Genomic DNA, 23,551 nt, shown 5'->3' with positions numbered 1-23,551 from the left:
ACAATGTGCTGCCCCATTTGCTCAGAAAGACAGTACCCGTTCAACCTGCTGTTTAGCGAGAGAGTCACCGGCAACTGTGGTCTGACTCCAGCACCACGCCCCCCGAGAGACTCATGGGGGTCTCCCCCCAGCTGATCACATCCCCCTCCAGCTCGCTGCGCTTGCACAAGGCGAGCGCTCGAATGTCACTGTGACTGAGCACCCAACTCCACAGGTCAAGGCGGCTCATCTGCCCCGTGAACCCGTTGGAAAAAAGCCCGAGGAGCTCATCTCTGTCCTTTCCCAGGACGAGCGTCCCGCCAGCCTGGCTCTCGTAACCTCTCTGGAGGTTCTTCTCTCTTCCCACCGCTCCGTTGAGCCACAAATTTGCTGCCCCGGAGTGGGAAGCCCATGCCATGCAATAGTGGAGCCACTCCTCAGACGTGTGGTGCAGGGGAAACTCTACAAAGCGGCCGCCTACCCACAACCCCACGGCCGAGCCCACAGTCACCACCAGCTCGTTGTCTCTTTCCTGGGTGGAATAGGAGAGAATGGTCTGACTGCCTCGGTTCTGGGCTTGGATCCAAAAGCACAGGGTGAAGGCCTGGAGTTTCATGTCGCAGAGGGGCCGCACGGCCACGTAGCTCGCGATGTTTTCAGCGGGGAAGTAGAAAGCTGGGAAAGCACTAGATTTATGGCCTGAAATAACCAAACATTGACCAGCCATTATGTACCATTAAAAACATGCTCTCCTGTGTCTACGGAGGGCCAGGGCAGGTATGCACATCGCACACAGCTGCATTGGCAGAGCCATGCCAGACCCTTAGCCAGCTTCAGCCAGTGCTACTCCATATTATCTGTACTGCCTCGAAAGGGCATGCAGCATTTTACCTCAAATGTTTTAAAATACAAAGGCCCTGTCCTGAAGAGCTGAGAAAGGTGGACCGATATCATTAGAACCGAGCAAAAAGTGGTAAAGATCTTTCATTAAAAAATGCCAGAAAAATGTGAAAAAATTTTAATTCATTCAGCATTTTTCTTGAAATTTTGTGCAAAAAGTTTTTTTTGTTTTTTTTTTTTTGGGGGGGGGGAGGGTGTAAAAATGTCAGTTTTGGGGGGTTTCTTTTCCCTCACCCCTTTCATGTATTTCTCAGAAGAAAGGAGGAGCTTAACTTCTTAGATTCTGGATGGTATCATGTAACTGAGCACAGGGTGAGATGAGAAAGTGTAAGACCTTCATTTGGGGCAGAGAACTTTGCAACTGTGTATCTTCAATCCTTACACTATTCCCTTCTCTTGACCCCAATAACGAGTGATATTTTCCATAAATGCTGCTGCTGTGATTAGCCTATCCCTTCAATGTTGGTTCAGGAGGTTTATCTTTGAATAACATTTCATTGCAACAGGTCAGCATGCCTAAAAATACCAGTAAATGAGGTGGGGTGGGGGGAAATCTTCTATGAGTGCGGGCAGATATTTGGGGGAGTGGGCTGTGTTTCAGGTCCAATGCACGTGTTTCCCCAAGCTATAATGACCATTTTTGATAGAGCTGGGCATAACCTGAGGTTGTTGATATGTAGTTCTGTAAAATCAAAATCAGGAGTGGTTTGGTTCCAGGTCCCAGTTAATCTGAACTCCCAAAGTTCATGGTTGTGTGGGGCAGGCAGCTCAGTTCAGTTGTGGCCCATCTTTCCTGCTATATTTCCCATTAATATGAGGCTAGTTTGCTGGTTCTAAATGCCTGACAAATGAGCTGCTCAAGATTAAAGGGGACATGCGTCCTGGAAGCCATCACTTTATGAATGTAGCAGATGCTAGCTATATATGCACAGGTGCCAATTCCTACACTTGGGTATCTGGGAAAGAGGAGATGAGTCTGGAAATTAAATTAATATCTTACAAAATATGGATCTAATTTGTCAGGAAAGATGGTCTTGTCACCCAGCACAGGACGGCGAGTCAGGAGAGCTGGGTTCATTTCTTGGCTCTCTCACTGACTTGTTTTGAGCAAGTCACTTAATTCTCAATGCCTCAGTTTCCCCCATCTGTAAAATGGGGATGATAATATTCAATTCTGCCACATCAGTGCTCTGAGTGTTAATTCTTCAATGTGCTGATCTCTGGAGACACTAGAGGAGGGCAAAGGGATGTTACTATGTGGCTAATAGCTGGCCTTGAGTTAAGCCTACTTATGCTGCTCTGATGGAAACTCCCCAGGAGGACCATATAAAGGACTAAATTCTACCCTCATATGTCCACACAGCACCTGACATTGAGGTATCCAAGGGCAGAGCTGTTCTGGGCTCCTCACTGGGGGTGGGGTGGGGGAAGGAGGGGAGATATGAATGGTGAAGCCCATGGAAATAAAAGAAATGACTGGAAGTTTCTTACCCATCTGGCCCACTTCACCCAGCAGATGCTGCTTCATCTCCTGGAGCTGAGTCTGTATTTGCTCCAGTTTTGAGTTGAGTTCTTCTGGGAGGCAGAGTTCTAGATCAATGAGATAACAGCAATCACTCATACACACCGATTCATGGTCTGCTGGGATATTTCTCCACTTTCCAAAGACAGGGAGCTTTTGGACTGCCTCCTTTTTCAATTGGGGGCTCTTTCCCATGTCCAGCACTTGGGATAGGAGGGTGGGGAGTTGTTTCGTTGGGCAGTTGTTGCTGGCTATATGGCCTCATCTTTGCCACATGTTAAGAGAACAAAGGCAAAAACTGCAACCATTTGTTGAGAAGCAACAGGCCAAGTTCTGCTCCTATTGACACCAGTGAGAGACTTACAGCTGACTGCCAGGGGACCAGGGGCTTATCTACACAACAAATGCTTTGCCATTATGACTATACTGCTACAGCTCTGCTGGCAGAGCCCCTGCTGGAGAAGCAGTGTAAGGTGACAGAAAGGGGAGTTCTGCCCGCATAGACAAATCATCTCCCTGAATCACATTAGCTAAGCTGCCAGAAGCACTCTTCTGTTGGCATAGTTGCATCTACACTAGGGTTTGCGTCAGCACAGCTATCTTGGCGAGGAGGTGCAATTCTTTGCCCACCTTCCTAGCTAACATAGATATGTCGGCAAAATTTTGTAGTGTAGACCAAGCCCATGAGCTGACCCTTCTTGTCTACACTCAACCTGCGTTTGGCTTGTGATCATTTCTCCCTGGGTGTGTGTGTGTCTCTCCCCGTCTCTCCTTCCTGCTGTTAAACGCCACAAAGCATTTCACAATATGGTTTGTATGAACAACACTGAGCAAAGGTAAGTTATCTATCGGCTGGCCTATGAACCTGGAGAGGGCCCACGTTCCAGATATTTTTAACATTAGGTCCCCTGTGTCCGAGATTGTGTCCCTGTTAGTTTGTTGCTCGTGGGATTGCCAAGACAGTCCCACTGATTTGCTTTTATGGGGCGGGGGGGGGGGGGGTCAAAGGTGTTGGGAGAAAAGTCCAAACCTACGCTACAGCAAACACACTGGCTCTTGCATAACAAATGGTGGTGTGTCATACAACTGCCAAATTCTTGCAAACCCAGGGCTGTGTAAGGTATCACCTCCAAGCACATTCTGTGAGACTAGGGTTAGCACTGACTTCTGTTGGGCTGGCAGAGAGTTCATGCTGCAAGGGGCTCAGTATGCAAAAAGGTCTCTCTTTAAAAAAAAAAAATCCTTTGATTGTGGGCACTGAATCAGCGGTGTCCTAATGGCCACGTTTGTCCATGCCTGTAATGAGGAAGGTGAGAAAGGATGGTCTAGGAGTTAGGATGTTTGCCTGGGACTCAATTTCCTGCTCTGCCACAGACTTCTTGTGTGACCAAGTCATTTTGTCTTTGTGTGCTTCAGCTACCTGTCTATAAAATGGGAATAATATTTCTTTACTTCACACCGCACTTGTGAGGATAAATCTGTTAAAGGCTAGATATTGGAGGCTTCCTACACCTTTTTTTAACCCATAGTCTGAAGGTACCATTAACTCCTACTTGTGGATCTTGGGTTGCCCTGCTTAACTGATTTCAAACTAAACTCACTTCGAATGGTTTCTTGTTCCTCACCTGCAGGCCAGAACCCCAGCTGGAGACACCCCTGTGATGCTGTGTTCCATCCCGGACACAAACCCTCTCTTACCTTGGGTGACTTTGGCTTTGAAAGATGATTCCACCAGTCTGTCATTGAGAGGCTGAGTGTGACGATAATCGTTCCGCAGGGTGTTGTTCTGCCAGTCCAGCAAGGTGTTCTCCAGCAGCTTGATCTTTAAGTGACACACGCTTGTGACAGAGGGTAGCTATCTCTTTAAAGGCAAAAATACTCCCCTCCAGACAAGTAGCACGGTCACTGCAGCTCCTGCCTAAGAAGGCCTAGCAGCGCACGGTAGGGTATGGCTGGGAATATGTGAGCCTCCGAACCCTGGCAGGCAGACTCCTGTGAACTTGGCTCGAGCTAGCAGGGGGATGCTGCAGCTCTGGCGCCAGGGGTCAGGTGGGCTTGAGAACCTGATCTGCTGCACAGGCCTGCGACAGCCACATGGCTGTTTTTAGCACTCTACCTCAAGCCCCACTAGCGTGAGGCCGTGAGCTGGGATGGGAGGCGAGTCACTCCCAGCAGCATTGTCCACCTCCTTGGAGAGGCCCAGACTCAGAAGACGGGCACTGCAGTGTCAGAACTGAGGTGCAGTGGGAAGGGGAAGGGACACAGGAGTACAGCAGTAGAACTGCACCTGTCCGTCTCAGCCTATGTATGGGGATGTTGCAATTAGTCCTATTATTCTGCTTAATCACAATCATCCTTGCCTGTGAATTGTCCCCCCATTAGACTGTCCCCCTTATAGAGATGCAAATTCACCTCACTCACACAGACACACACCCCCTTCCTGTCTCTCTGTTGTGTCTTACAGCGGCAAAGAGAAAGTTACACACAACTTTATTTACCTAAGGAAAATAATTCATCATTTTAAACTTATTCTCATCTTATTGGTGTTCCGTAGGCTGGGTCTCTGCTCTATGCTAAATGCCCTGGCAGATCTAGACAAGAGGCAGAGGCCTGTCCTTCATAAATGGATTTGATCACTGTTAGGGGTACAGGTGCCACCTGTAATCACTCGTCAACATATCGCCTTTGTGTGCAGAATGGGGTAATCAGCACAGCCGAATGCCCAGGCTGGAGTCTGGACCAATGTTCTTCTGTCATGCAAACAAAACCTGCACTGGCCCCTAGCTGAAATAACTCCTCTATTTACACAATGCAAATATAAACAAAAGAAAGTTGCTTTTCTAAAAATAACCATTAGTATTCTGTAATTATCTTTAATCTGGTCCCAAGGGTTTGCTGGGCAGCGGGTTCCTTATGCTCCTGTCTTTGTAATCAGCCAAGACTCAACCTCAGCAGTTTTGCCTGGTTGACGCTGGCTGTTCTTCCTTGCTGTTTTTATTTTTGTTGGGCTCTTGCACTGTTGAATTTAACTGAGCAGGGAGCTTTGTTGCCACTTACCAGACATCAACTAATCTGTGCTGTGCTGTAACAGAGATCTTAGCCTAAACGCCTCTGTCTGCCGGATACGTCTGCAGTTGCCACTCTTGCATCACTAGTTTGGCTTGTGGAAAGGCAGAGAGGCTCTCTGGCCTGAGTGGAGATGCAGCTGTTTATGCCAAGGCTGAAGTTGGCCTAGAGAGTTTAGAGATTCAATAACCTCAGACTATAAACCCTTTGAATGAGCAGTCTGGCTTGCGCTGAGTGTGGATGTCTAAGTAGCAGATGAGAGAATATGATCTCTGATTCCAATAGGGACAGTCCTGGTCATATGATTATTGACACTTGTATATTGGGGTTTTTTTTCATTCCCATTTATAAATAATAAATCACAGAAGCTTCTCCACTAGCTGAGATCACACCGATAGCTAGGAGTGTCCAGCCGGTCACCAGTAATATGCCCTACAGTGCATCACATCTGCCAGCGTGCTTTGCAAATAGCTGGAGCCTCGCAGAAGCTCTCTCAGATGGTCATGGTTTTCTGTGATGGATGGACTATGAAACTGAGGCATAGAGAGGTGAAGGCCATGCAGGGAGTCAGCGGCAGAGCTTGGACTGGACCCTCAAAGGCCTGGCAAATATTATTTTCGCTACACCCCCCTGAGGCCGGTAAGTATTATCAGCATTTTATAGATGGGGCAGTTTAGACATGTTGGGCCAGGTTCAGTGCCTAGCTCTTACAGGGTGCTTTTCATCAGTAGGTCTCAAAGCACTTTACTGGGGAGGTCAGTATTATTATCCCCATGTTACAGATAGGGAAACTGAGGCAGAAGGAGGTAAGTGACTTGCCTAAGGTCACCCAGCTGGGCAGCAGAAGAGCTGGAAATAGAACTCAGGTCCCCTGAGTCCCAGGCCAGTGCTCTAGACACTTCAGGCATGTGAAGACACTGACAGGTGAATTTGGCCTGGAAGGGGATACATGACTTACCCACCCTGGCTCATGCAGATCACACGCTGAGTGTCAGAACCAGAATTAGAATGTGGGAGCTCCTGGCTCCCAGCAGTGTGCTCAGACCACTTGATCACACTGCCTCGGTCAAGCAGTGTGACTGGCTGAGTAGTCATAACCCTAAATCTATAAGCCAATGATCAGCAGCTCTGTGCATCTCACAGAGTGTCACGTATGAGTCTAGGGCCAAGCACGGCAATTGGAACATTGGTCTTAGCCCTGCAGCATGGGGAACACGCCTAAGCGAATGGCCCAGCAGTACCTGGATCCAGCCCCAGCATCCTGTGCAGCCAGGAAAGGGACAGACAGGGGCAAACACTTTTACTCTTCCCAAGTATGAAGGAGAGTGGGAAAGAATGAAAAATTATCCCCCCACATGGGGAAAGAGTTACAGCTAGTGGCTAGAGCAGGGGGCTGGGAATCAGGAGGCCTGGGTTCTGTACTGCAGATTAACAGTGTGGCCTTGGCCAAGTTACTTAACCTCTGTGCCTCGATTTCCCCATCTGTAAAATGGGATAACGTTACTGACCGCCTTGCATAAAGGGAGGTTGTGATGCTTCATTCATTCCTTTCTGTAAAGCACCGTGACTTTCTTGGATGGAAGACCTTAGAGACGGATTGAGTGTTATGTCAAGACCTCACTACAGCTTCGTGCTTCTCTGTGACTTCATTCATTTACAAAATGCCACACAGACACACACCTCTGCATGGCCCTGCAACACTGTGAATAATTGCCCCAGCCCCTTGAAAACACCAGACACTGGAGAGCAGAGGTGAGGAGAAAATGAAAGCAAGCCTGCTTGGAAGGAGGAGTGGCTGTCACGTCTGGCAGGCAGCAGAGCGGCCCTTACCTGCGTGTGTGACAGCATGATGGGAGAGTCAAAAACCGTCCAGATCACGCTCTCGGAGCAAGGCGGTGTGGTCAGTGAGCCGTGATACCTGTAGAAGCGGGAGAGGTTTTCAGGTAGCATGGCTTGAACATCCAAGGAACTGAGCTTGGTCGATTGCCCTAAAAAGGCAACAAAGAAGCAAAATGCAGATATGTAATGACTAAAGAGAGGAAAGCAGAGGCCAGGTCCTGGCTACTGTGGTCGGAAGCTTGACAAATCACTTCCCAAAATGCACCAGGAGCTATGCTAGTGACAGAGCCAAGCAAAGGCAGATGGACAGGGACTTGCTTTTTGTTACATCTGTACGAGAGCTGATTGGAAAACAAATTTTCTGTCCTGAGAAAAATTTTGAGATTTTGAAAAAATCCCAAATCAGGATGAAAATTTAGACATTTTTAATGAAACGATATTCCAAAAAACTAAAATTTAATTTCAGGCGATTTGAAACATTTCATTTCAATAAATGCAAAACAATTTGTTTTGATTTTCAGCCTTTTTCAATTTTTTATATAAACTTTCAAAACAAAACTAGTCAAAACGGTTTGTTCTGAAAATGTTGAAAGGAGATATTTTTACTTTTTAAAACAGGTCATATGTGACAAGCTGATTTAATAGATCTATTCCTGCTCTAGGCACTTTGAAAATGAAAAGCACTATATATACGGGTGTGATATTATTAAGAAGAATATTTTCTGATTCTGGAGATGCCAAGTTCCCAGTGGAATTTGCCCTGTAAATAATGCAGTGATGGTTTTTATGGACTAAGAACCAGTTTGGTGTTTGCTAGAAAGACCTGTTTACACAGGTGAGTTCACCTGCCCATAGGAATCAGCTCAGGAAATCCCAGGGAAAACAGCCCAGCATGTTGTGCAAGGAGGCTGTTCTAGCTTTTTTTTTTTTTTTTGGAGACACTTTATTTTCTCTGACGTAACAAGTCTGGTGGACTCAGGGAGAGGTCTCTCTGTTTAACAGGATGTCATGACTCACTGGAGAATAGTAGAATGATTCTGCAAGCAATCAGCACCATTGTTTCTGGTGTGGGCAGAGAAGGTGCAGAGGTATGCCTCAAGGACATGGCTGAGGATACCTAGCTATTTAACTGTAACTTGATATATAACTTATCAAAAAAAAACCAAAAAAACCCAGCAAGTTGCCCCTTCCATCCCAGTAACAACTGCAGGGTCCGGCAAAGCACATGGAACCCCATGAGCTAACGAAGGGGATCCCTGCAAGGCTGGTAAATTACAACTGAAAGGGAACGTCCCCAACAGCTGGGGCCCTCTGGCTGGGTCACAGACCTAGGTAGCATCATGCAAGCCGAGGAAGAGCATGTTAAGTTCTGATACTTCAGGAACCATCAGAGCTAGAACCAGCTGCTATATGTGACCTCTAGTTCATGGGACAGCTTACCTTGAAATGGTCACCGCACTCTAAACCCAGGCAAATAAGCCCAGTCGCCCACCCCATTCACCAACCAGGTCAAGATCTATCTGACCTTATCCATGAGAATGAGACAGATCTTCACATTCCCTTAGCCTACCTGCTCTCCCCTTAGGCTGCCCTCTAGGCCAGCATTTCTCAAACTGGGGGTCTCAACCCAAAAGGGAGTCGCAAGACTATTGTAGGGGGTCAGGAGAGCAGAGGCTGCTGGCTGGGCAATCAGCTCTGAAGGCACCACTGCTGCAGGATGTGATGGTATGGGAGGGGGGGGTCATTTCTTTTTGAGAGGGTTTGTCAGAGCCTGAAATATTTTCAAAGGAGGTCCCAGCAAAAAAAGTTACTTACCCGCAAACCTGATTTTGGCTAGGTTGGAAATGAATTCACTGTAGTAGGTGTTCTCAAAATTCCCATCCTAGAAAGAGAATCGGGATGGGTGACTAGAATGTGTAAAAGCCAACCCAGCACCCGCTGCAGCTCAGTGCAGCTTGTGAGATTCACTGAGGCAGGCGTTCACACAGCCAAATACTGTAGCTGGATTTCTTAAGGGATTGGAGACTTTCATGAGCAATAACCACACTTGGAGTTATGGATCCTAAAGGTAGAATCCTGCACTGAATTGCACAAGAGCGTTGGGGGGAGGAGGGATTAGAGGGTGCAGGCCTCCTCCCCTATGTCCTCCTCTTACATACACACTAAAGCATCCTAGTACTTGCTCGTGTGTTCGGTGGGGGAAAGTGAGGCACAGAGCTGCTAAGGCTGACATTTTCAAACTTTGGGAGCGTAAAGTTGGGCACCTATAATCTGTATTTAGGCACCTTAATAACTGGCTTGATTTTTCAGGTCCCACTAACTTCCCTAAGATTTGTGGGTGCTCAGCACCTCTGAAAATCAAGCCAGTTAGGCTTAGATGCCCAATGTTAAGCAACCACATCCTGACAATTTGGGCCGAAGATCTTCTACTTTTCTGGGCCTAAATGACTCACCTAAAGTCAGGGGCTGAAATGGGAGTAGACCCCACAATTCCTCCCCCCAAGATCCACTGCTCTAAGCACTAGACCACACTCCCCTCCCTGAGCTAGAAACAGAACCCAGGAATACAGACTCAGTCCCTGCTGCTCTAACCACTAGACATCACTCCCCTCCCAAAGCACAGAAGAAGATCCATGAATCCTGATTCCCCCTCCCAGCCTCTGACCAATGCCTCTCAGGAACCGTGAAGCATGAGGAAGACAGGCAGATGCCCTTTTTCAGTGCCTGGAAGCTTCTTGTCAGCAGGAGCTCTGGAACAGAGCAAGGTTACAACTCTCTTTATCGCAGCACAATGGGATCCCAACTGCCATGTCAAATCATCTCTGGCTACAAGCGCAGACCCCTGTCTGCAGCTTTTGTCAACATGAAGCAGCACTCAGGCCTTTGAAATTAGCATGAAGCTCTCTGAAGCAGCTGGAGCCTGGAGGAGACCAACAATGCTCTTGTGCTGGTATGGGGCAACTGAGTCATACTTCCCAGAGCCAAAGAAGAGATGGGAGGGTGACCCTTTCCAGGCCAGACCTCTGAGTCTAGTCACTAAGATCAGTGAACACACACTCAGCCACTTGCGTGGCCTGAAGCCCTCCACAGTGCTCCAGAAGCAGAAGATTGGTCACTAATTTGGGCTACGCTGCTCCCCGTGAACTAGTTATTCTATAATAATTTCTTCCTATTACAATAACGCCTAGAAGCCCCAAATCAGCAGGGTGTCCCCAACGTGCTAGGTGCTGTATATACATCTAGCAGGGATTCTCCCTGCCACAAAGAGCTTGTATCTAAACAGACAAGAGAGACAACTGGTGGAAGAAAGGAAGAGTTGTTACTGATCCCAGCTGATGGATGGGGAACTGAGCAAACTGAGGCCCAGGCTGCTGATTTCAGTGGAGCTTAAACACTGTTGAGGCTCTGAGGTGAAGTGACTTGCCCAGGGTCACACAGGCAGTTTGTGGCAGAGCTGGGAGTTGAGCCCAGCTCTCCTGTATCCCAGTCCTGTACCCTAACTGAGCATCCTTCCTCCCTATTATTTACCAGTAGCGTTTCTTTTCCCTCATTCATCTGCCTCTGCTTCTTCTATTTCTGTTTGTCTCGGTGCTGCGCTTCCTCCCACTCTCACAGCCATGTGTCTATGGGGCCCTGGCTTTAGCTACTAACATCTGCCTTTTTGTAGCTTTCCCCCAGTGCTCATACTATGTGGTTGGCCAGATCAGCCTGCGAGGGTGTGGGTAGCGTGGCAGGGGTGTCATCTCATCTTCCCCCAGCTCCTGCATTAGAACACGCTCCCTTAGACAGTGCTGACCTCAGACTCCTGCTCTATGTACCAGTGGTAGCTGCCTGTGGTACAGAGCCCGGGCATTTGGCAGAAGGGAGCTTCTGGACACAGGAGCCTGGGTCTTCAACATAATCTCAGCTGGGGCAGGCCCACTCCAAGGAAAATGAAAGGATGAGCCTCATCATTGTCCAGAGGCAAATTTTACCTCTCTCCTTCCCCCGGCAAAGAGGCAATAAGAGGAAAAATGTACCCATCACCCAGTCACCAGGACAGGCAAAGGATCCTGTCTGCAATGGAACCAGTCTGGTTCTGCCACATAGGGGGAGGGCAGGGCATGGGAGGGCAGCACGGGGAGCGCTAATCCCATGCATTCCCTGGAGCCAGCTTCCAAGGGTATTGCATGCAGTGAGCCAAAGGCTGATGGTTCACCCCATTAGGCACATCCACCAGCCATGTTCTCTATGCAGGGGGCAGAGGTTACTCCAGACTAAAAGCCTGAGCCATGGAGGATTTGCTAGACCCTGAGCAGGGAAAGATCAGCCCCTGACTGTTCCGGCAGTGTGTTGGGGAGAGGATTTGATGCACTAATGCTATCCCCGTGCAATGTAAAGACGCTGAACAAAGCAAAGAGAGGCATACGCCTTTTCTGTATAGAACTGCCGGTGTCACCAGGGAGTGAGTGACTGGTGTTGGTTCACGAGAGTCCGGGTGTCGCTTTCTAACTGAGGGCATTGTGGGCTTGAGGTCTCAGTGGGGAAAAAATGGAGCTGAGATTTTTTTACAATGGGGGAAAAAGCCAATTTAAATTAAAAGGGGGCTGGATGGCTTAGGGATTGGTGATAGCCTATGGAGACTTCACCTCTAGATGGCTGGTTCAGATTCATCCACAGTGGCCATTTAGTGGTTGTTTGGTAGCCTGCGTGACATGAATTTAGTGGGTCTCTGCCCAGTTCCCGTGGGCAGGAGTCCACATCACAAAAACCACTGCCCAATGACTGGCAGCATCACAGGCTGGCTAACCTGCTAAGAAGAGCTGGATATCAGCCCCACCTGTGACACAGCCCATTCTCCTCCCCAGGTGGGGAAAATGAAGGTCATGTGATGATTGGGCCACATGACCCACCAATCAGGTAAAGGGGTAAATAAGGCAGAGAGGCTTTTGGGTGAAGGCAAGTGCTGAATGAGAGGAACATGAATGTAGTTGCAAAAGTGCCTGAAGGAGCAGGGGATGAGTTTTTACTTGCTCATGTAAGCTGGTCTCCAAGTTGTGGTGGATGGTAGAGATGCCTTGGGAAAAGGGCTGGTATTAGGATGGCTTTGTTTTGAGCTTTCTTTCTTGAAAGGCTTTGTTACCAGCCTGGGTGAAAGTGATGGAAGAAAATGTAAAAGGGCTGGGGGAAAGCACAGCAAGAGCGCTAGAAGGAAGGCTTTATAATGCCCTAGCCAAGAGGGAAGGGTTTGGGCCTGGAAGGCTACCAGAAAGTGTGTGAAAAGTCTTAATAAATTAGAGCCAGATAGGTGGGACTGTTAAAAGTTCCTGGGAGACCATGTTATGATGGGGAGCTTGGCGAGGGTGTTCTGGCCACAGGCAGTCTTAGCAGAGAGGCGAGTGACTAAGTAGGCCCTGGGGAACGAATTCTCTCATTTGAAATGGGTCTGTCCATACCCACTCACCAACCTCGTGCCTCTCTCTGCAGAGCTACAGCTTACCACGTAGACGAAAGCAAGCACAGCCAGCCCGTTCTGCTTGTCTTTTGCGTCTTCAAAACTCGAGTAGTTGCCGGAGTTGTAATGGACGATGTGCAGCTGTGGGGAAACAAGATGAGGTCAGTCCAAGGCTGGGGACTGGTGGCTTTGAAAGAATAGTCTCTGAAGGATTAGCCAGTGCCTAGGACTGCTGACCCGAGTGCAGTAAAACAGGCTGTCAGCAACATGGGTTTTTTTTTTAAATAAATGTTTTGACCAAATTCTGTCCTCAGTATCACTGGTGTAGCTGTGCTGACGTCAGTGCCCAGTGTTGGCAGAACTTGGTTCTAAACGTTTATCGCAAACCTGTGTGGCTGAAGGTCTCTTTGACTGGGGAATTGGCAGGTGCGATTAGAGCAGTAGCATGGCTCACTGTGGCTAGCGTGTTGGAATTAGGTACTTGGGTTCTAGTCCTGGGTCGACCTCTGACTTGTTGTGTGACCTTGACCAAGTCGCTTCATTTCTGTTTCCTGTCTAGTTAGAATGCAAACCCTTCAGGGCAGGGACTGACTCTTGCTGTGTTTGTACAGCACCTAGCACAGTAGATTCCTGAGCTCATTTGGGGCCTTTAGGTGCCACTGCAATGCAAATAGCAACTTGGCCCACGTTCCTCCTCTTAAAGTTACTATCTGCGGTTAGGGTCCTGCCACTGACTTTTAATGCAAGAAGACCTTGCTGCCTGTAGAGCTGATGCTTGTGAACGGATGCTAAAGAGAGCGTCCTTGTACAACAGCAAACCTTCATTTTGCAAAGGTGGGTCGGCTTGAGGGATGACCCCAATAACTCCAGGGATATATTACTAGTAATTATGATTCCCGCTTAGTTTTTAAAAAAAGGAAGGAAAAATATCTGATGGCCCTTTTTTGCAATGATTGCAATTAGAAAGCAGAAGAAAACACATGTTATGAGCCTGATCCAAACCCCAAGGGCTGCCATGAGAGGTTTTTTCCCTTTTAATTTAATTGCGTTCTAGATTAGGCCCAATATAAGGAAAAAATAATCTTAAATATCCCTGAGCACCTATTAAACAGCCTTTACCAACTCTGCAGCTGCAAACATCAGGCTGGAGAAAGCATTTACCATCCTCGTTGCTTCCTATGGGCCAGCCCTTTGCTGCACACATCTGCCAAGGTTTGGCAGCTCTCTCTGTGAACTGAGCTGTAACAGAATGGGTCCTGGGGCAAACAGCTAAAATGGAGATTAATTCTAGCTCCGTATTCCCCCCCCACACATCACAATGCATGGGGTGAACTTTGGCCTGCCACTGTAAGCAAAGATCAGCCATGTGGAATATGGGGGATAAAGCAGGCAGGGAACCTTTGACAAATCAAAGGATATCCAAGGGCTGGAGTCTTCTTTCTAAACAACATGAAAGAGCCTGGGCTAATGGAATACCAGAGCACTTCATTTCTCTTCCTTCTTGCTAGTATCCTCTTCTAATAACCCCCTCTTCTGACAGCTAGTCTCATTCTTTGACAATGGCTGCAACCTAACAGTCTGACCAGACTCAAAGCTTTTCCCTGCAAACTGCAGGGGCTTCTGCCTCCATCTTCCTATTGCCCATAGCGTTCAAGGATGGAACCTGGCCAGAAAGAAAGGCTTGATCCAAATTCTGCTCCTGGTTACGTTGTGCAATGTGGGACCTTATTTTCTACTTCCTTGGACCTTTTGTAGCCATCTGGAGCGGATGGGTGTAAAATACACTTCTCTCACTCTCACCAGTGGTAGCATTCTCCATCCACCCTGCACTCTCCTCTAACAAGGATAAATGACCATCCAAGGTAGAAGGTGGTGGCAAATTAGGCCCGTTGACTTCAGTGGAGTTGCTTCAGATTTATAGCGATGTAACCCAGACTGCCCTTTATACTTAAAACAACTTCTGTTGGCAAACACTGCTCCCAGGGAGCATTCTTTTAACATGGGATTTTCCTGGATTTTTTTTTTTCCATGAGGGGTGCAGGGGAAGAAGGCAACCCCTCCATGTGGCCCATTTCTGAGAAGGAAGCAGGTCTCCATTTAAACGGCTACCTCTGCAAAGTATCTCATTCCATCCACGGTGTGTTCCGAGCCGCTGGCCTCCAGGTCCAGCCCGCCCCAGTGCAGGTGCATCTGGACAGCCGTGAAGAGGCTTGGGAGCCCTTTGGTGATGCGCATGGTGGGTGGCAAATCAATCTGGACTGCAGGACAGGATAAGAAGATGACACAAAATTAACAGAAATGGATGCAGCTGGTCCTGATGCTGCAAATACTTAATACAGTGTATAGAACTTAGTGTGGAGAGCAGCTCACCGAAGTCAGTGGGTATGGAAAGCTTCCTGGCCTCCATTTAGGAAAGGACTTAAGCATCTTTTCTGACTTGGGGCCTGTGCTCCACAGTGGGGGTCTGCAAGATCAGACACGCTGAATGCTGCCATGTCCTGATACGAAGGTTGCTCTGGAGAAAGCGTGACTTTGGGGATGCTGGTTTGTATGATCTCTGTAGATGGGTTTATCTGATCTAACAAATGGATCTTGTGGGTGGGATGTTGGTGCCTGAACTCTAGCAAACTAAAGCAAAAAAACTCAGGTCAGATAATCAGTATTGCTCATTAGAGGAGTGTGAGAGAGATGGGATCTGCATGCACTGGTGTATCTGCAAACTACAGCCCATGGAGTTGGACATTCCTGACAAATGTATACATGTGTCTGACCTCTTCTGCAACATTCCAGAATGGGAGGAGAGTGAAGTAAACATGCACACATCACCCAAGTGCAATTTTCAAAGGGTGATTGAATGAGCATCTTCAGTTCCAGCTAAGGAATGTTAAGTGAATGAAAACCACAATAGACTTCAATGTGTTACGTTGGATGTAATGAGTGCAGAAAGTACTGTAGTAGATCATTCTAATCACTTTATTAGAGGCTAAGACCTCTCTAAGGGTTTAGAGCAGATGAAGCGCAATGAGGTGAACAGGAAGGAAAGGGAGTGATGCATCCTAAACAGGGAAATGACTCTGCCCGTGGCTACTGAAGGCTGGTGGAGCAGCAGAAGCAACACTGACAAGCCTAATTAGTAGAGAGCACTTGATCTTCTGGAAACCTATTACCGCAACTAGAACTTGGGAGGGAGAGAGAATTTGAGAGTATGGAGAAGCAAGTGGTACCTGCCTGACACCTGGGGCTCTCTGTAGCTGATCAGTGCCAGCCCATTCAGGGCTGCGTGGCTATTTGAGGTATGCCTTATGTATGTTTGGTTTCTTAGGGAGGTCTTATCGTAACTAGGGTGACTCCTTGGATTAGAAGAAAATATATCCCCTTGATGAATCCTTCTACCCCACCAATTTCTCAGTGGGAGGATTGCTGCATCTAGAAATCCCCTTGGGCAGGTTCTTTACCTGGCACTTACACAGTGCTTTTCATCTCTCCATGCTCTGCGGGTTAACATGATTATCTCCATTTACAGATGCAGAAACTGAGGCGCAGAGATGCACTGACTCACCCAAGGTCACAAACAAAAGGCCTTGTCCAGCCTATTACAACAATCTCCAGGCTCAGGGAACATTGGGACATGCAGAACTAGCAGGAATGAGGTAATTATTCTGGTTTGGATCATACAGGTGAGGAAGTTTGCAAAAATGATTAGACCCTTAAAAGACCACTTAGTCAAATGCACATGACCCCTGCAGGTGGCTATTACAGCAAACATTATTTTTTCAAATGCAGTATTTGCTGAGATGCTAATCCCAGGATATTTGCCTTCCTGCTGATGGCATCCGACATGATATTCAGAAAATGTCCATGTCTTACCATCCCTTGATTGAACCCATAGAGAGAGAACTGTCTCCTCCTCCCTAACCATAAATCATAAGTTACAAAAAATAATGTACTCCTTAAAAACTAACTTGAGATGTGATCTCTAAGGCCATGTTCTAAATGCATGAGGAAGAGGCTTCTTTTTTTCAGGAGCAATTCGCAGGCAGACTAGCTGAAAACACCGTTTCTTTACAACATGCCAGAAAGTCTACAGTGTACCATAACCATCTACATTGCTTCCTGTGTAGATACCGGACTGTTGCATAATTAGGATTGTTTACATCACCAAGCAACTCACCACAGTGTGTACACTCTTCAAAGCACTGTCTGGGAGCCATGTGCCAAAGATCATTCCTGTTCAGGGTGCTTCTGAGAATGCATTGCAGAAGGCCTGATTCTTTCTTCTGCTTTACACCTTGTTTTATACTGCCACACACCTATGAAAGCTGAGTGAGGGCATGCACTACATAACTGGTACCACTACCTTCTACTGGTGAGATGGTCAGAGCAGCATATGAGTATGACAGTGTTATGTGTTAGGGAGGGGTCTCCACTGAGGATGAATATCTATCCCTAGCTAATGGAGATTCGCCTTTTTTAAAGAGCAATTTATTTAATGTAGGCTAAACCTCAAAGGAATAAGTTAATAGGAGTTAGGACAAGTACTGTACACTTTGAATTGTGTGTAAACTGAAATGTGCTCAGAGAGGAAGTGCAGAGATGCTTGGAATTTCCCCAATGTAAGCTCCAACCCTTTGCATTCTGGGCATCTTTAACTCCCGTTTTTAATCTCGTGGAGAATCAGTCCTCTAAAAACCGAAGAGCTAAATGCTGAAATGCTTTGTGAGGGTTCTCTAGAGAAATCCAAACTGTTTCAACTTTTTCCAATTTTCTTCTTGGTGGCCCAAACAAGTCCCTGAATTTAACCCAAGCTCACACATTCTTTGTCAACCCAAACCTTTTTTTGGTGACTAAACTGCTTAGCTGAAATTTCACCCTGCTGTACTGCACAGTACCTGCTAAGCATCTCCACTCCCCCATCAGCTCCTGCTGTGGCCCAGTGAGGGCTTGTCTACACTTGAAATGCTACAACAGTGCAACTGCTGCATTGTTTCAAGTGTAGACAAGCCCTTGGAGGTAGAAGGTAGGTCGAGTGAAGAATTCTTCCCTTTACTTAGCGCTGTCTGCACGCAGGGTTAGGTTGGGTTAACAACATGGCTCAGGCACAAGGGTTTTTCACACCTCTGAGCAACATAGCTAGGGAGATTTAACTTTTGAATGTAGAGCTGTGCCTGGCTTGAGGTTCTTGCTTGACAGCAATCTGAGGCGTCTTTTCCCATTCCCCCTGGAGTCTGCAGCAAAACTCTGCTTGACTATAATACAGCTGTGCATAAGGACTCCAGGATTTAGCTCACTTTCCTTATTAAAATGCCCTTGGCTGGGAAGTCAGTATTTTTATGTTAAGAGTGTAGGAAAATACAAATGCATGGTGAGAAGCCTGAAAGATAAAGCTGCAAGGATTAATTTGCAGGTAGGGGAGCTGATTACGCTGACAGCAGAAATCTCTACATGAACGGGTGGGCATAGTGTGATAAACTGACGTTCTTAGCCATTCCGATTCTTCGAGATACATTTAGAATGGTCTCCTGAGAGAGACTGTGTCTCATCATTTATGTCCCTCCTCCCCGTGCATAGGGAGGAATGAAGGAATATTCATTTGAAATAAGACCTTCCCAAGATGCTGGGAGTCTCATGTTCTAACCGCCTTTGGTGGAAGACTGAAATATGTTTCCCTCGCTCAATGCCAGGAAGTTCTTTAGAGGGAGGGATGCATCATTTAGGCAGAATGTTACAGTGGACTGAGCAGAGGGCTAGGAGCCAGGAACTCCTAAATTCTAAAGCAGCCCTAACTCGCCATGTGGCCTCAAGCAACTCACATAGCCCCAGAGCCTCTAAGGTATGCAGGCACTTAACTCTCCTTGGAAATCAACCGCTTCTGTTTCTATCCTATGACGGGGGATGATAATGCTTGCCTACTTCACACAGGGGTTGCGTGGATTAATTTTGTTAAGGGTTTTTATTAAGAGTTTTGAAAACAAAACATTGTTTTTTGTGTTTTTCGCCCCCAACCCTGCGGCCTTGTACCTGGTGTCATCATTTATGTCTGTGCACAGAAGGTGCAAATCATCTCCCCCACTTAGAATTCTGCCCTCATATTGGTGGAAGGTTATTTTACACTTATGTGGCACAGGAGTAAAAGAGGAGACTATGCAAAGCAAGGGAGAATCAGGCCCAAAGTGCAAGGTATTATAGCGCCACTGACAGCCTGAGGGTGTACTTGTAAACAGGAAGAAAATGCCCATGTATAATGCTGAATCTGCCCTTCATCTCCCCTCTCCTCCTTCCCCCCCACTCTCCTAGAAAATTGCAAACACTCCTCTTTCTCTTGATTATACGTGTGTTGCTGACAGGCTTTTCCAGCAGTTTGGAGATCAGCACAATGTGGAGAATAGAATGAAATGAGATGACAAAGCGGGAAACTGAAATAAGGGGTGCTCCATAAAAACCAGCCTGGTCTGCGAGTAGGATTTCAGCCAGCTTAAAAAAAAAAAAAAAAAATTTCCTGCACCCCTGTGCAGTGAATAACTCTCTGAAAGTAGCTGCTCAGAAAGGAAAAAGAGAGAATACCTCACCTCACTGGTAAGAGTCAATAATGCCGCCAGTCACTTCATGCATGGAACATGCCTGCGACGCAGCCTACCAGAAAAGGGATGCAGGATGTGATAGGCAAATAATGGGATGCCTAGCCAGAGCAAGATGTCTAGGCTAATCCTAGGCTTGTGTTTCTCAATACATATGCCAGGGAATATGTGATAACAGCATTCATAAAATTCTTCTGCGCCAGTAAGGTGGAACAGGGTCTGATTAGGGTCATCCCTACTAATTAATCTACCCTGTGGGGGTGGCGGGAGGTTCTATCCCTTCCCATGAAGCCATCACAAACAGTCGGCCCAGTCCTGAAAGGTCCTGAGTGCCTTTGGCTGCCATTATCTCACACTGATGTGAGTGGGACTGGAGAAAGAACTCAGTGTTCAGGAGGGACTTAAGTAGGTGTGACACCTGGATCTCAGGAACGTACCCAGACTGCTATGGGGTGCAAACAGCCCTCTCTGTGCTAACGCTGGCACTCAGTAAAGACGACTTCCCTATAGCTCTGCCTGCCTGCTGCATTGCTTATTGCTATTGAAACAGAGAGGGTGTGATGCAGGTAGTCAGCACGCAGAAGGTGAAATTCACCCTTTTGCAAGGGCTTCGGTCCCACCTGAGTCCTTCTGGAGCCTATAACAGCTGGTTTCCAGTGGCACGCAGCCCTCTGCCAGGGATGAATTTCATCCAGCAACTACTTGGCATCTTGTAGCATAGAGCTGACTGTTTCCTACCTCTCAGGAATTAATGGCCAGACCCTCGTAATTCCTAGTGAGTCTCAGGGAGGTTCGGCACCTCCTGGGCTCAAGCCAAGAGGTCTAGAAGTTTTGCTGTTGTCTCCATGGGGAGCAGGACTGGGCCAGCAGGATGGGCTAGGCCATCCTATGGGGCAGTAAAGGTGAAAATCCCGAGGCCTGTTCTCAATTTACAGGCCATGCCTCAGAATCTGGTTAGGGTTAGATCAGGTGTAGTGTTGACGGTCCATGGCTATGGAAGAAGAGATGTCGCAGGCCCTGTTCTGTGTCAAGGCAGGGGCCTGACCCCTCCTGAGATCAGCAATGATGTCGCAGCCCTGCTGCCCTCCTCTTTGGGGCAGGGAAGGTAGTTGGACAAGCCCCTGCTGCTTACCTGAGTGCCCATTGTTGGTCATTGTGAAGTTCCCCTGCAAGGGTCCGTTGTAACCACTCAGCTCCAGCTGTGTCAGCTGCGGGTTGTACCTCGCTTTCCTCTTCTGAATGTCAATGGGAGACTGGTGCTTGCCAGCGCAGGCTGCAAAGTGCTTTCCCCAGTGCACCTCATCCAGCTCTCCTGCTGCAAGGCGGAGGAGGAGAAGAGCAGGCTCTTACAAAGCAGAACGAGTGCTGCTGGCTCAGTGGGGATGAGTTGTTCCTCACTCAGCAGCAGGGCAGCAAAGCATCCCCCTCCGATTATTATAATGCCAGGCACTGCATGGCTGAAAGGCTGATCTGCCTTCCCTAGAGTAAAAATACACACCATTCAGGCTGCATGACCATTGCACCACCCTGCAAGACAGCTGCCTGCCTGTAATAGCCCATCTCCACTCAGAGCTGGAGGCTGGACATGTAGTGAAATAGAAGTGGGGTTTATACAGACAGAGGTGTTTAGATCTATTCCAGAGGCATGAAGCCTGGGTTCTTTTGCTGTGAATAGCCCTGGGACAAATGGCTGGGGGCTGGGGCCCAGGGAAGATGATCAGCAAATTCTTTACCTTTTGTTACTACATAGGTGCTATCAAGGAATGGAAAAGGGAAAATGGTTTAACCCTCTTGTGTTTTCCTAACTCTCCTCGTAATTGCTGTTTGGTGCTTCTTTGGTCCCTTGAATAGTCTCTGTTAAGAAACTGGCTGGTCAATGCTTACTAATAGGAATTGGCACTTTCTATCCCCCCTTTCATTTGAGGATCACAAACCTATTTATGCTCATTAATTAAAGCATATCCTGCCTCTTTAGGGTAGGTAAATAGTGCTAATTCCTCTTTACACGTGGGTAAACTGAGGCAGGGGGGCAGTTTAAGTGACTTGTTGCACATCTGAGTCAGTTGCAGATGTAGAAATAGAATCCAGGAGTCCTGGTTCACTATTCTATCTATTCTAAATCACTAGCTGACATTCCTCCCTTTAAACACTTAATATATAAACCAGTAAAATTTCAGCTTCAGTTCACTCTAAGTATTTAATATCTCCCCACCCTCCCTAACCCCTCTGCCATCCAAATAATTAAGGACTGCTTTAACCTTTTAAGGCTATTTGCTCTCTCTGTACTGATGTATTCAGGACTTTATAGCTAAGTAGAGATCTTGATGTCCTCTATCACTGCTCTGGCTTAGAATCAATATGGAAATCCATTCTTCCGTTTCCAGCAGTTCCCTTTGCCATTTACAACGCATTGATCTATTTCAGAGTCAAAATTTCAGAATACCAGAGTCAAGGTAAAGCCTTAAGTTGTTGCTGTAATCTTCCACTGAGAATTCTTGTGGCAACAGTGCAGAATGATGGTCTGTCTTTTTAACCATTTAAAAAAAATGTTTTAATTGTTCAAAGCTATTTCAGCATCTGCCCAGGGTTTGCCCATTTATTTATTATTATCACAACATCATTATAAACCTATTTTAATAGCTGACACATTTGCTTTTCTTTTCATTTTGCTTCTGGAAAGTCAGTTTTTGCAGGTAGTTTTTTTTTTTTTTATTTCCAGATATGCACCAGTAAGGTTATTGCACAGAAGTTCAGGAGATGGTGGTGAAAAGATTCCCAAGATAATTGTTGAAAGCAGCCAACTATGCTAATTGCAACAATTTTTTTTTTTAAATCAAGAACTTTAGTTCCCCCATTGTGGCAGCCTGCTTCGAAGCCCATTGAAATCATGGAAAGGCTCCCACAGATAGGGTGACCAGATGTCCTGATTTTATAGGGACAGTTCCGATAATCAGGGCTTTTTTATAGATGGGTGCCTATTACCCCCACCCTCTGTCCCAATTTTTTCACACTTGCTGTCCAGTCTCTCTATCCACTGACTTCAACAGACTCTGAATCAGGCTTCTGAAAGAACTAAGAATTAAGCAAAATTTCATATGAGGGCAAATATGCAAACAAGCAGCCGCTGCCTCTGTATCCATGTTCCACAGGATGTGAAAGGAAAATAGTGAGCAAGCGGTATCTAAAGGGAAAATTCTCCTTTTCTTTCCAGTATCAGCAAAAGGTCAGCTTTTATTCTAAAGCACTGTAAAGATTTTTCTCGTTGTTTGCAACCCTTTGTTCTGCCTTACAATGTGTTCCAGCCATACAAAGGAATCGAGAAGGCTGACATTGAAAAGAACCAGGTTTAAGATCCACAATCATCAATAAAGGGAAATAAATTAGCTGCCATGTTTTTTTTTTTAATAGACAAGATGAAAAACTAAGCTTTAGCGCCAGCGCTATGTGACTGTCTTAAGCAGCCTGGTGGAGCCAGCAGCATTTAAAAAGCAGTTGTTTCTTTTTTGTATTCATTACCTTTGTATGTCCAGTGTATTATATGAGAGGCGCTGAGATGCATAAGGAGCAGGTGCAGCAAAGTGGCTGGAGTTCTCATGGCTCTTGCAATGTCTGAAATCAGAACCGAGTTGGGGAATGAATTTCTTTGACAATCCCAGAAAGTGTAAATAACAATTTACACTACGTGCGACCCTTCCACTACCTGTCTTATCCGTTTCCTCACCTTGGGGAAACAATAACAGCCCCCATCACTAGGGATATTTTACTTGGGCTAAAAGCATTTTATTGATCCACTAAGAGAAGCTGCCAGTTCTAATGAAAGAGAAGGTTACTCTGCAAATGTCCTTGAGGCCACTATCTGACATGCATTTGATTTATACTTTTCTGGCCACTTTTCCTGTCGGGTTGCTCCCACTGAGTAGAAACGTAAGCCTCCATACAACAGTGCCTTGCAAATATTAAAGCCCAATACTCTTCTGCCGCCGAGCTCACAGCAGCTCCGTTTCTCAGAGGAAGAGTCTGAGGCAGAGAGAGGTTAAGGGACTCATTTTCAGAGGTGCTGAGTAGCCACAGCTATATTTGAAATCAATGGGACCTGTGGGTGCTCACCCCGCACCACTGGGGCCAGATTTTTTCCAGTAAAATCTACCTTGGGCACCAAGCTGCTTTTGAAAATCCCACCAAAGGTGTCTACCTCCATCTTTAGGTGCCTAAACACCTTTAAATCCTGGCCTCAAG

General features: G+C 46.9%; 1 protein-coding gene across 1 annotated transcript; it reads right to left on the bottom strand.

The window, feature by feature from the left end:
* Positions 1 to 22,910, bottom strand: CA6 (carbonic anhydrase 6). Its single transcript, XM_067566657.1, is given in 9 exon segments — positions 1 to 731; positions 2,400 to 2,469; positions 4,100 to 4,223; positions 7,298 to 7,455; positions 9,122 to 9,188; positions 12,786 to 12,881; positions 14,850 to 14,998; positions 20,448 to 20,630; positions 22,832 to 22,910. Coding segments are annotated over 9 exon segments (1,593 nt in total). The 3' UTR covers positions 1 to 64.
* Between the last annotated feature and the right edge of the window lie 641 nt (positions 22,911 to 23,551).

Source organism: Emydura macquarii, unplaced genomic scaffold (assembly GCF_026122565.2).
Source record: "Emydura macquarii macquarii isolate MOO-44397 ecotype Brisbane River unplaced genomic scaffold, CSIRO-AGI_Emac_v2 contig_2768, whole genome shotgun sequence".
Taxonomy (NCBI): Eukaryota; Metazoa; Chordata; order Testudines; family Chelidae; genus Emydura; species Emydura macquarii.
This window is presented reverse-complemented; position numbering and strand designations above follow the sequence as displayed.